Source organism: Anopheles darlingi, chromosome 2 (genome assembly GCF_943734745.1).
Source record: "Anopheles darlingi chromosome 2, idAnoDarlMG_H_01, whole genome shotgun sequence".
NCBI classification, from domain to species: domain Eukaryota; kingdom Metazoa; phylum Arthropoda; class Insecta; order Diptera; family Culicidae; genus Anopheles; species Anopheles darlingi.
In genome coordinates, this window is record NC_064874.1 from 13,772,091 (window position 1) to 13,784,271 (window position 12,181).

The window sequence follows — 12,181 nt, forward strand, 5'->3', positions numbered from 1 at the left end:
ATTTTCTTGGAAAGAACCACTGTTGCATGGCGATGAGTAGATGAAATCGTTTTGTAATTATTAAAAGTGATTGATGTACCTTTAACGTTACTGAAGCATTAGATCTATTGTAAGAGCCACAACTGCTTTAGTGAATGTATTACGGTGATAAAGTACGAAAGTTATTGTTTATTATTCCAAGAGAAAAACTTTGTATAACAGGGAAATGATCAGTCAGGAGTCACTGGTTGCTTTTCAACCAAAAAGTAAATAACAATTCTCCTTTGGATAAATACTTCAAATGTTTTCTACTTTATTTCGTGTTCGATTTATTGCCTTAAGAAGTCGTGAAGGATTCACTACGTCTCGCTACGTCAATAATGTACGTCTCGCTAGAATCAATGTAGCGAATTTTCGATACTTAATTTTTTTTCAATTTAAATTTATGACAGAATTGCGTTCCTTAGAACGTGTTTATATATAATGATGAGTAATTGAATTTCAATACAAAAAAGGAAAGGATAAGGAAACAACATAACTAACAGCATTAACCGTTAGAATACTCCAGAAGGATTTGGATAAACTAACTAAAAGCAATTTGCAGATTCAAGTGTACTCGAAAGGACTTATTTGCATTTTAAAACTAATCTTGTCGATTTTTAATACACTTTTTGCGCGATTGTTTAAATTAGATTTAATTTATTTAAAATTTGCGGCCATTTTAAACAGCTTATGGGGCTGTGTGGGCCAAATAACTAGCTCCTGACAAGCTCATGGCTCATGTTTCTTTCTGCATCATCCATCGATTTCCTCACTCGCGAGACTCGAAAGCGAACTCTTTGGAAGCGCAAAACTGTTTGGCTCGAAAGTAGCTCAAAAGCACAGAACGCACAGATCCTCACCAACGCCGCGAAGAGATTGATTAAAATGATTGCCGACTTCATTGAAACATTGTCCACACGATCCTCTTCCTTTCTCCCTGGAATCGATCGAACGAACTGGCAAGAAAGGTGCAAAAACACCACAGCGCCGTTGTTTCGCCACACACGAGAACACACTCGTACACAAACCACTTACCATCGATCACACGGCTCTTTACTCCTTTAAGGCTTGAGCGAAAATTCGGGAACAGAAACCAACAATCACTCCTGAGGTCTGATAAGATACGAATCAATTTTGCTTCTGCTCTCGGCCGCTCACCTTTGGAGGAAGTTTTCTGGCCAAAAATTCCATCTCGTCACGTGCGGTAAAGGATGCTCTCCACCAACCTTACACTCTGACTCTTGCACCTCACTTCCTGAATTCCCGCTACCAGATTGGGTGGCCCCAAAAGACGGTTCTTCCCCCCCGACGGTGGGTCGGTTGTTCGGTCGGTTTAGTTTCGGTGAAGTTTGTGGTTTGTATGGGATCGGCCGGTCGGTCCCTTTATCGGTCCCCGTAGTAGTTGTGCGTATAATGATGGGGTTCTCGGCACCTAGGGACTGGCCATCCGGCCGGCCTGCCGGCCTGGCGGACAGTAAACGGGCCATTTCAAGCTCCACTCGAGCGTCAAGTCAAGCGAAACCCGCCCGTACGGCCGAAGTCGCTCGTTGGTTCCACGAAGGGATCCGGTCCGGTTCCAACCCGCCAAAAAGGGTGCATTCGACTTTGCCCTTCCATCTTTCACTCGTTCCGTTCCGTCTCGTTCGGTTGGTCGTTTTGTTTTGGTTTCGCTCGAATGTTTGCCCGGAGTCCCGGAAAGAACCCTTTTAATTTATTCGATAGAAATCAAGTTAAGGCGGGACGACGACTACCGAGTGGGAACGTCGTCGTCGTCGTCGTCGTCGTCGTCGCAAGGACTTTCCGCATTCGCTTTGATCCCTTCAACCTACCAGCCAGCCCGTTCGGCCAATGTAAATAAGCGCGAGGGTGGCCGCCATTTTACCGCCCGAAAAAGCAGCGAAAGGAACAACGAACCGGAATGTGGACGACCGTTTTCGACTGGGCGTGAGGGTCGTACGGAGGGTCCGCAGCCAGGCTGCGAGTTGCCCTTTTTCGGTTAAAGTTAAACAGACTCTACCGACTCGCTCAGGTATCTGTTTTGGGGCGAAAGATGGCCATTTCTTTTTCTCGTTTCTCTTGCAGTAGTCCGAGATCTTGCTTTAAGAATGGAGGGGTGAGGGTCCTGGGATGGAGGCAACCGAAAAAATGGGAGAAAAAAAAACGATGCAAGAACCATTTCACGCAACCCTCGGCTCCGGCCAGGTGACAATTGTCCAGAATAAATTGTCCGTTTTGCGTCGATTGTGGCCGATAAGGCTTCCCCCGGAGGCCGACCGACATTAATCTCATTCCGGCGGTGGCCGGCCTGGCGAGCGGGCGAATAGGAACGGTAAAGATGGGGCTAAAGATGACAAAAACGAACCCAAACCCAAGAAGAATCCCGATCCCGTGCCGGGTTGCTGCGTTGATAGAACATAAAATTAAACGTTTCATTTGCATTTGCATTGATGGACAGAGCAAGCTGGTCAGCGCGTCGTAACGATGGGTTTTTGTTGGAAGTGGAATTGAGCAAACTGGAAAGTTCAAAGATGGCCATCATGGCCTGCTAGAGTACTCACAGAACACGTTCAGCTTCATCGACGTTTCCTTCGTCCCTCGCTTCACCAGCTCGTTGGTGGCGCGGCAGATGAGCGTTTTGCCGTGGTCCTCGCGCGTTGGCGTGAAGCTGAGCGACGACAGCGTACTGTTGCCATCCTCGGACGTCTGCCAAAGGATACGTGAAATGATCGGAGAATGAGAGAGAGAGGGAAAGAGAGTGAAATAAACGAATTGGAATGATGAAATCTTAAAACGAGACGGCACTATTTGGGTGCTTTAAAAGTAAACAGAGAGTTTTAGAAGTTGAATAAAAGGGTTCTAATGCGCGCTTCCCGGATTTTCCTTATTGAAGCAGTTTAACCGAATGGAAAGCAGAAACCCCCAAGAGAATCCTTTTCCACCGAAAGGGGTGGAGGCGATATAATTATTTCTCCAGACGATAACGGCCGCCGTTCAAATTGGATTGTTAAGTACCTAGACACGGAACTGTCTGCCCTGTCTGTGTCCGTGCACCTTTTCTACGCGGAACCGGATCTGTTTGCCAAACGGCCAACAATAACCGCTCGCGAGACCGCGCGTAGAAGCAGATAAGCTCCTTGGGTTTGCGCTTTGGCCAAGCCAAACAAGGTTAGCGCGTCGGTGAGGTGGGTTTAGCAGTGAGCGTAAGACGCGGTTTTATTGTTGTTAGTCTCTGGCACTGTGGCCAGGTGGTGCGCACCAACGAAACGACAACCCAACGGTGGTCGGTCAGGCCAATGGCTGCGTTTTTTTTACTGTTTTGTTTAAAGCCATATTCCTTTCCATCCTATCCGCTTCATCCTTCTGCAGCAGTAGCAGCAAGACTTTGCGATTAGCCAAAGTGTCTCGCCGTTTTTTTTGCGTGCACCTTCAATGGCTTCAATGGCTTTAAAGGGCGGAGAAGGGCAAGGTGTGGCGTTAAAAGGTGTATGCCTGTATGTGTGTGTCTGTATACAACGGCGTTACGCCTGTACGAAGTACTCCGTTCAGCACAGACGGAAAGGTTTTCAAAACGGGAAATGCAGCAACAACAATGAATAACAACAACAACAGCAGCACAGCGGGATAAAAAACAAAGATGGAGAAGGCATAACAAAAATAGCAAGAAAAACCTTTCGCCTGAAAGGCCACGAACGGGCGGCCGGCCACGTGGATGACGATTCGGTGGAAAATTACGACGCAAAAGTGGCGCCGTTCCATTAGCATAAACAACGATATGATGCCGCTGTTTTTTGCACTAAATTCCTCATTCCTTCCTGGCCGTTGTTTAGGCGTAGAAGGCAAGGCCCTGGAGGGAGCGGTAGAAATCCTTCTATCCAAACGCACCGAAGGTCCGAAGTGAAGGTGATTCTCTATTATATTTGCTCGTTCTTTCGTCGGCTTTTTTCCGTTGTTGCTGGTAAACACAATTTCACACAATGAAAGCCTCTCGAACGTCGAGGTAGACGAGGAAACTGTTTAATAGTCAATATTTTTACGACGCGCGTTGGTCTTGTGCGTTATTTTTTTTTTTTCCATCCGCGAACCCAATGGTTGCTAGTGAGCTCACGCATGGCCGGTGGTTCGCGTTCGCGGAACGCGTACCATAATCTGCTACTCTATTATGGTAGATATAATCGAGGAGTGAGGAGTACCTCGACTTTGATGAAAAGGATGTTGTTAATAATGCGGAGGCCTAAAGGGAAAGGGCGTATCGTAAGGGTGTAAAGTAAGTCATCTGCATGCTCTATCACATTACGCATGTGGTAGGCACCGGAGTACCGGTACGGCTACCTTTCTAGTGCTGCAGGGCGTGTTGGTGTTGTAGATCGATATCGCTAGTGGGTTGTATTAGATTTTTGCAAACATTATGTATGCGTTGTTACGCTCTATCAGTGTGTAGTCGTCGTGTAACGCTATTAACCTCAGGGGAATGTCGGTGAAGTGAGTGGCTCAGTGTCCGTGTGTGTGGGTTTGGTATTCTCCTGGGCTTTAATTAAAGCCCGGGAGCAGTTTAAAGCTATATCTAACTACATATGTTACAGCAGAGCCATCATTATACTGAGGAAGTTTTATAGAGGATATACAAAAGAAGATTGTATTGAGAGCTATGGAATGGGTCAGTTATAAACTTGAAACCAAGAAAACTCATATTGCTCGAGAGATGGTAATAGACTAACAAGTTACAAACTACAAAACCGCCTCAAAAGCAAAAACAACTTGACGATACTGAAGCATACCGTCAACCCATCTTGGAGTTCAACTGTGATCTCCAAGGAAGTCCAAAACATGCGGACAATACAATGTTCGAAGGAACTATCCTTCGAAAATCACAACAAAAAACACAAAATGTCCTGCTTGAAAACGGCTTATAGCATACACGAGCGGAAAACGGAATCTAGGGCGGTCGTAACAATGCACGCCTTCAATAAAGTGCTTCAGACCGTGCCTTCATCTCGCCACTGCCATCCACTCCACTCCAGTATCGCATAGCAACGCGAAGTTGTAACATATTTATTTTCTCATCCCCACCGGGAACCGAAACTATTCATCGTGCTGGAAAAAAGCGCAGTTCCTATAGCGGAAGACCACCGGCACTTTGCTGCTTGCTGGCGGGATAGTATATGTCGCAGCACCCGCGCACAAAAGCAGTAATGAGGGTTTTTGTTTCCGCGCCCGGGTTTTTGCTGTTGCTCCAAACGCGGTCCAGTTTTTTTTGTCCGAGTTGTCCGAGCGCATTGAAATGCCAGGGCACTCCAAAAGCAACAGGAAACAGAAACACCCCGCACGAGGGAGAAAAGCGTGTGTGTGTGTTTGGCATAGAGAGTATCACATTGTTTCTGCCTTTTTGGGACTTCATTTTGTTCTTTGTGCCACACACACACACACATACATATCGAGCCAGCTGCGGGCTGGATACCATTGTGTCAGGGCAAGAGGAAGTGATACCCGGGGAGTGGAGGAGTCGTCAAGGGACCGAGGGACAACAATTTTAATAATCCTTTCATTTTTCTTTGTAATGAAAATCGCCTACATAATACCCGTGGTCCAGTGATCAGCCTTCAGACTCCCTGGTGTTTGGGGAGGGGGGAGGGGGGAGGGGGTCCCTGTCTCCGTCTCCGTCTCGCCGGAACGTAACGGAACGGCTTGGACCGCCTTTCCGGTCAGTTCCGGAGTTGCGTTTTTTTTCCTTCTTCTGTTGTTACTCTTTTTTTTAGCGTTGTTTGTCGCGCCATTCCTGTTCCTTTCCTTGCACGAAAAATGAATGCCATAAATTAAATATGCTAGAAGGATTTTCGTCGCGACGGAAGAGTGATGGCGATGCTGTCCGAATCCTTTCACCGTGGATGTTGCTACTGTTGCCGGTGCTGCTGCCGGCGCTGCACCGGTACTGTCTCCTTCTCTATTGCTCTCTCTCTCTGTCCACAAAACGGGAAACACTCTGGGACTGGACCAATGCAAAAGGGACGCGACAGCGATGAGCATTTTTCTTCCTCAAGGGAAAGGAATTCGAACCGAGCGGCACTATCTCGTCAACGGTGACACAAGGTTTTCGCTTATGAATGATGTCGCAAGTGATTTATTCGTGGCCTGGAAAGGGCCCGGCCACCCGGTTATTAATTTGAGAAATGGGACCGGAGAGAGAGAGAGAGAGAGAGAGAGAGAGAGGAAAAAAAATCCAAGTCTCCCGAGAACTTGAGAGAAGCGAAAACATGGGTTACTATGTAGCAAAAGATGTTTCGTCAATTAAAAGAGTCCCGTATTCGGTCTCTCTCTCTTTCTCTCGCTACATGATGATGAAGGTCATTTGAGGATCCCGGTGTGTGTGTGTGGATGGAATGGCTCAATCGCACATATTAAAGTCAACTTAAAAGACAATTAAGGGGATGCGCGGCTGCTGGAAACGTTGTCCCTGGAAGACAGGGAACAGCTGCCTGTGCGCTGCCTCATAACCGTTCACCGTGCTAATCTGTGACCCAGCTCGGTCTGTAATGAAGCCAACGGGAACGACCCTTCAAATGAGGTCCTTCCGGTGACCGGGACGGCCGCTATCATACGGGATGGTTCCCATCAATTGGATACAAATCGTTGCCCCTAATGCGTGGAGCATCCGTGATGCAGGAAGGTGAGGAGAAGAAAAAAAGGATCTCATTTTCCTCGCGAATTTTCCACACGTGCGCGTGCGTGTGTGGTGCTTTTATTGGGGTGGGAGGGGGTGGGCTGGTGGTGACTCAACTCCCCTATCGACTCCATTAACAATCTTCTTTTTCTTTCCTTCATTCCATCGCTTGAGGAGGGGCGCTTCTTTCATCCGCTCGTCAGGAAAGGAAGGGTGTAGATGGTAGGAAAAGGATCATCGCCAGGTCGAGTACGTGTGCTGCGTGTAAAGTTGAATTAGAGAGAGAGAGAGAGAGAGGGCGCAGCAGCTGGCCTGGAATGGATATGGAGCCTAACCTTAATGGTAACATTTCCGCCAAAAAACCAACGGGAACGGTGTGTTGGGGGGGGGGATGAGAAAGTCAAAAGTTCATCCCCAACCCCCTTATATTCAACATGTATGGTGGGCATGTGTGGAAAATGGTTGCCACTCGTAAGCGTTATCCGTTATCCGTTCGTGTAGTGTGCTATAAAATCATTAAAACACTCTTTTTTTGTCAATATTTTACATTAACTGATTAGTTTTAATAGGTAATGCTTTTTGAAGTAATATTTTTCAATAATAATAATACTTTAGAAGGTTAAAGATATATAAAGGATGTGAACTTCTGATTGTCAAATAGAATAGATGCTACTTAATTACGCCAGCCAAACAAGATAGGACTTGTCGTGCAACTTACCGTCTGATTGGTTGTCGTCAGCTGCACGCCACCCATCCACCAGGTCAGCTTAGCTGGAGGCCTCGATCCGACCGATTGACACTGCACGATGTAGCGCCGATCGGCCGACAACGGCCCAGTACCGTTGACAAGCTCTACCGCCAGCGGTCGCACTATTGAAAAAACGGGGGTGGGAAAGAGGAAAACCAAAGGATAACATGAACCGGAACCGGATTGCAAACGATCATCGTTGCAAACGAGAGCGCTCCCTGCAGGACATTCGACGGAGGATACTTACAGCGCAGTTCTATCGTCACGTTGGCGGTGACATTCTTGCGATAGAAGTTGCTCGCCTGACAGCTGTAGACGCTGTGCTGATGGGCTCGGGATAGATTCCGCACCACCAGCCTACTGCTTAGCGTCGATTCGTGCGCGTAGTCGATCATCGTACTCGGTAGCGGCTTCCCATTGCTCGTCCAGGTAATCTTTGGTGTGGGAATTCCTGGAATAACAGGAAAAAAGGGAACAAACCAGATTGACATTGAGGAAGGCTCACACAGTAGCTTATCTCAACAGCGCAACAATGCCGGAAAAAAGCAATAAAAATGTGAACCACAACAACCGCGATTTGCTTGCCTGGTACAGTAATCTCTCCCACCTCACCGGCGGAGGAGGCAAATGGCGTACGGTTAACGGCTTCCGAAGCCGGAAGCGTAAATATTTGCCTAAATGCTATCATTAAATCAATTACAGCGCACAGCACAGGGCGGTTGGCGGGCGGACCGAGGCGGACCGGAACAACGGGGACATACTGCTAAAACCCGCTAATGATGCTACAATTTGTTCTGCTTCGCTGGATGCCTTTCCGTCGGCGAAGGCGAAAGGACGGGACGAGACGGACGCAGGCGGCAGGTTGGCTGGTCGGTTGGTCGGTTGTATCGTCCTCCGCCTGGCGATGGCGCGTGCGACAAATGGTCGGCTCGTAAACCCAGAACCAATTAGATTATCTGCTTCACAGGCGACGCAACGGATAAGTGGTTTTCTCGGAGACTCGCTCGGAGCTTCACCGAGGCGTCGCCTGGCCTGGGGCCTGGGACCTGACTAGGGGCCGACCAGTCGACCGGTCGACCGGTCGAACGCAACAGCCTCATCGTGAGGATAATTCATAATAACAGTTTTATTCGTTGAAAATTCAGATTTATTGGCCCTCGGGGGAGGGGTGGGAGCAGACTTCTGGTGAAGGCGCGCCGCGGATTAAGGACCGTAGTTGTCGCGCCCAGATTTTACGGACGCATAAATTGTATTCGATTTGTGGCGCACTCGATGGGCGACGGGGAAGATGAAAATTTACTGACTATTCTGGCGGGGTGGGGGGTGCGCGCCCCTTGCCTGCCCTATGGACCTATTGAGGAGATAAGATCCTATGAGTAAGCTGCGGTCTAGTGCCGGGATAATGGTCCGAAGAAAATATGGTCCACGAAGAAGAATGAAGTACTTTTCATGGTCCTTCGTCCTTTTTTTTTTATTATGCCGCATTCAACAGACACTGGCGGGCTTTATACCAGGGGCGATCCCGGCCAGTCTCAGGGAACTTGACAGGGAAGGGAAGTTTAGCCGCACGACATACCGCCCCACCATCGCGATCGAGACCAATCCATTAAACGTATCTTGATGACAAAATTTAAATTCTTTCTTATCAATCTGCTGCTGCTGCTGCAAATACCGTCGTAAACTTAGTTTGTGTATATCGTGGAAAAGCAATTCGTCTTCCGTTCAGTGTGCAGCTGGAGCCAATTCTGGCACATTCTGTACGTGGGCCCATCGTCAAGGTAACCTTCGCTTTTGGGAGAGGGGCCTTTAACACCGAGTGCTTCGATGTTACCAAGGGAACGAACGACGAACAGCAGCAGCCGCAGCAGCAGCAGCCGGTTCCCAGTAGATCGGAAAGAACATCGAATTGGTAATTCAAGATGGGCATGGTGGCTGAGGCGGCGGCGGCGTTGGGTGTCCTCCAACTACGCCCAGGCCTTTTCCGAGAAGCACTCTCACGCATGAGAGATGTGAGCGAACGACGAGGCTTATTTATTAGATCATGTTTATTGAAATGTATATTTCGACGCGAGTGAACTCAAGAACGAGGTGAAAGTCGAGGAGGTGGAGGAGGAGTAGGTCGGGACGTGACGTCGAGGGTTGTTGTGGGCTACGGGGCGTGAGGTAATGTCACGAATTTTATAGACTCCCACCTCCCCGGGGGGTAACTCCCAGTTCTCGAAGCAGCCCCATCATCGTGATCTGATGAACTACCTCTCTCTCTCGGTCTGTCTCTCGGTATCTGTCGCTCGCTCTTTATGTGTCTTGGTGTTCGCTGATGAGAATTGGGAATTGACACATGTGCCCAGGGGGGGGGGGGGGGGGGGGGGTCGAGATCGTTGAGGTTAGGTCCTCTATCGTTCGATATCGGTTTCTGGGACGTACCGTTCTTGCGTCAGAAGCGCAGAAGACGGGCCAAGGCTTTAAACTGTTTCTCCGCTTCAACAGCAGAACGTTCGCTGATACAAATGGGATCATTTACAGACGGATCCTTTCGGACCGGTATCTTGGCAGACGCAGACGGCCGTAACACGGTACACCGGTGGGTACCGCTTGGGATGAATGGTTGAGCAGATGATCGGGTTCCATCGTTCCGGGAATGGAACCGCCGTTGAGCGTTGTATCGAATGTTTCTGCTAGTATGACTCGATGGCTACGCCTTTGCTGGAGTGAGGATTAAGAATATCCTTTCCACTCCAACATTCACCGATTTATGGACTTAAAGTGGGGCTTTTGGAAAACTTCAAGAATTTAAAGATTCGGCTTCTAGAGAAACATTAAAATTATTTCATTACTTAGCTTTGGGATAATTGGGCATAAAATTCGAACTTTTATACTAGCTGCTGCTGTTGCGTGAGGTCTCATCAATAAATTCATAACGAGACTGACCTTTAGACTCCCATTAGATTCTCGCGAACTTACGAAGTGGCCCCGGAACCACAACTCGATGACTTTATTAGGGAGCGCCTAAACCATATGGCATTAAATCAATCCACTGATCAGCACCAAATCGGCCAAGCAGAAGTGAAAAAGAAAAAATGTCGATACCAACACGGCGAAAGCCACGTGGAATCAATCCGATGATGGCGAGAGTGATAATTGAATGAAGAAATATTGTAAACAAAATTGATTGCGTGTTAAAGTTCACAGTTTTATGTCGGATCGACCAGTCTCCAGGACCAGAGGAGACCTCGGGCCTTATCGGGCTTCCAGTCGCTCGGTCGCTCGGTCGTAAAGCAGCTTGCAGACTGTGAGGCCGTGTAACACCACGGCAAAACCCGGCTCGGGGAGGAGGATGGTTGACTGAGGTGTCGGAGGAAATTGGTCGAATGGCACCTCGTGGCGGTGCTTTTCCAGCCCCCGATCCGAATTTAGCGCTCCCAACGGAATCTGACTGACCCCCGGGTGCCCTTGTGGTTGTGGTGGTGGTGGTGGTGGTGGAAGGTAGCAGGCAGGGGGGGGGGGGAGTTGGGCCGCACCCTAAACCATAAACGGCGAACAGGTTGGCGGCGAATGGTCGGCGAAAAGGGAAAAGTCAATTTTTATTGATCACCTCGCGGGCGACGATGGCGTGCTTGGCCACCGTCTACTCCACTCCAGTCCACAGAAAGAGAGAGAAAGTGTGTTAGAGTTCATTCGCTTTTCCTTTTTTTTTCTTTCTAACTTCTCTTCTTCTTTTTCTTTTGCTTTCTTCGGTTCCGGCAACCGTTTTCCGCTTATCCGGCATACGAATATCGACCCTTTTTTTTGGTGTTTGTGCGCTGCTGTTGCTGCGGGTTGGATTGACCTTTCACACCGGCACGGGCGTTTGCCGTGAGGTGAACCGAGCCTGAGCCCGAGTACAATGCTTAACGAATGGCCGGAAGCTTAGGAGCCCGCTGGTCGAGCTCGGAAAGGAAAGGTGGTAAAGATTTGTAAGGATTTTGGCCTCGAGGTAAGTGAGCCGTGGAATGTGGGCTCGGTCGGTCGGTCGGTCGGTCGGTTAGTCTGGCTTGTTATTGAACTTTCGCCGGGCTGGGCGGAAAATCTGGGAAATATCGATCCGCTTACCGGTAGCCGGGCACTTCAATCAGCAATCCGGAACAGTTGCATATAGGGAGACGATTGATTTAAAACGATTGCCGGTCAGTCAGGCGCATGGAGTTGAGGTTTCAAGGAAAACACGCTAAGGCTTTCAAGCTGCCACGGAGGAGCTGATTGATCGAAGTAAATGCTCATTCATTCATTTTATTTCTTCCTTTTCGTGGAGATTTGTCAGAGCTTTGATTGCGTTATCTAACACACAAACAAAGGGATATTTAAGGATTGCTTTAAAATATGTCTATACTATTGGTTTACAAGCAATGAAATCGATGTTGTACCATTTTAAACAAATTGTTTCATTAAATGCAATAAGATAAAGAAAGACCAAAGAATTCCGATTAGAAACAATTGCTAAGGAGTTCATTTTGACATTAAAAACAGACTTTTAAACAGCATCTATAAATGAACAATGCTGTCACTACACAAAGCAGTTAGCAAACTGGTTAGCAAACCGCGCAGCAGAGTGTTTTAAAAGAATTCACGACACGGTAGTAGAACAATTGTTGCAGAAGTTGGCGACTAAAAACATTGAAATCTGTGCATTAGGTTCTAAAAAGTTGGTATAAAAAAAACAAAGCAGAGCATAGACGAATGATACCTCTAGAAAAAGAAAAAAAACAATCTAATACCCGTTC

General features: G+C 47.9%; 1 protein-coding gene across 1 annotated transcript in view; it reads right to left on the bottom strand.

Moving 5' to 3' along the window:
- Nucleotides 1-12,181, bottom strand: part of LOC125950864 (hemicentin-1) — a 167,035-nt gene that overhangs the window by 79,803 nt on the left and 75,051 nt on the right. Inside the window, exons 6-8 of the mRNA XM_049679228.1 lie at nt 7,672-7,875; nt 7,395-7,546; nt 2,580-2,724 (exon numbers count right to left, since the gene is read on the bottom strand). Of these exons, the coding sequence (XP_049535185.1) occupies nt 2,580-2,724; nt 7,395-7,546; nt 7,672-7,875 (501 nt within the window). The remainder of the gene's footprint in view (nt 1-2,579; nt 2,725-7,394; nt 7,547-7,671; nt 7,876-12,181) is intronic.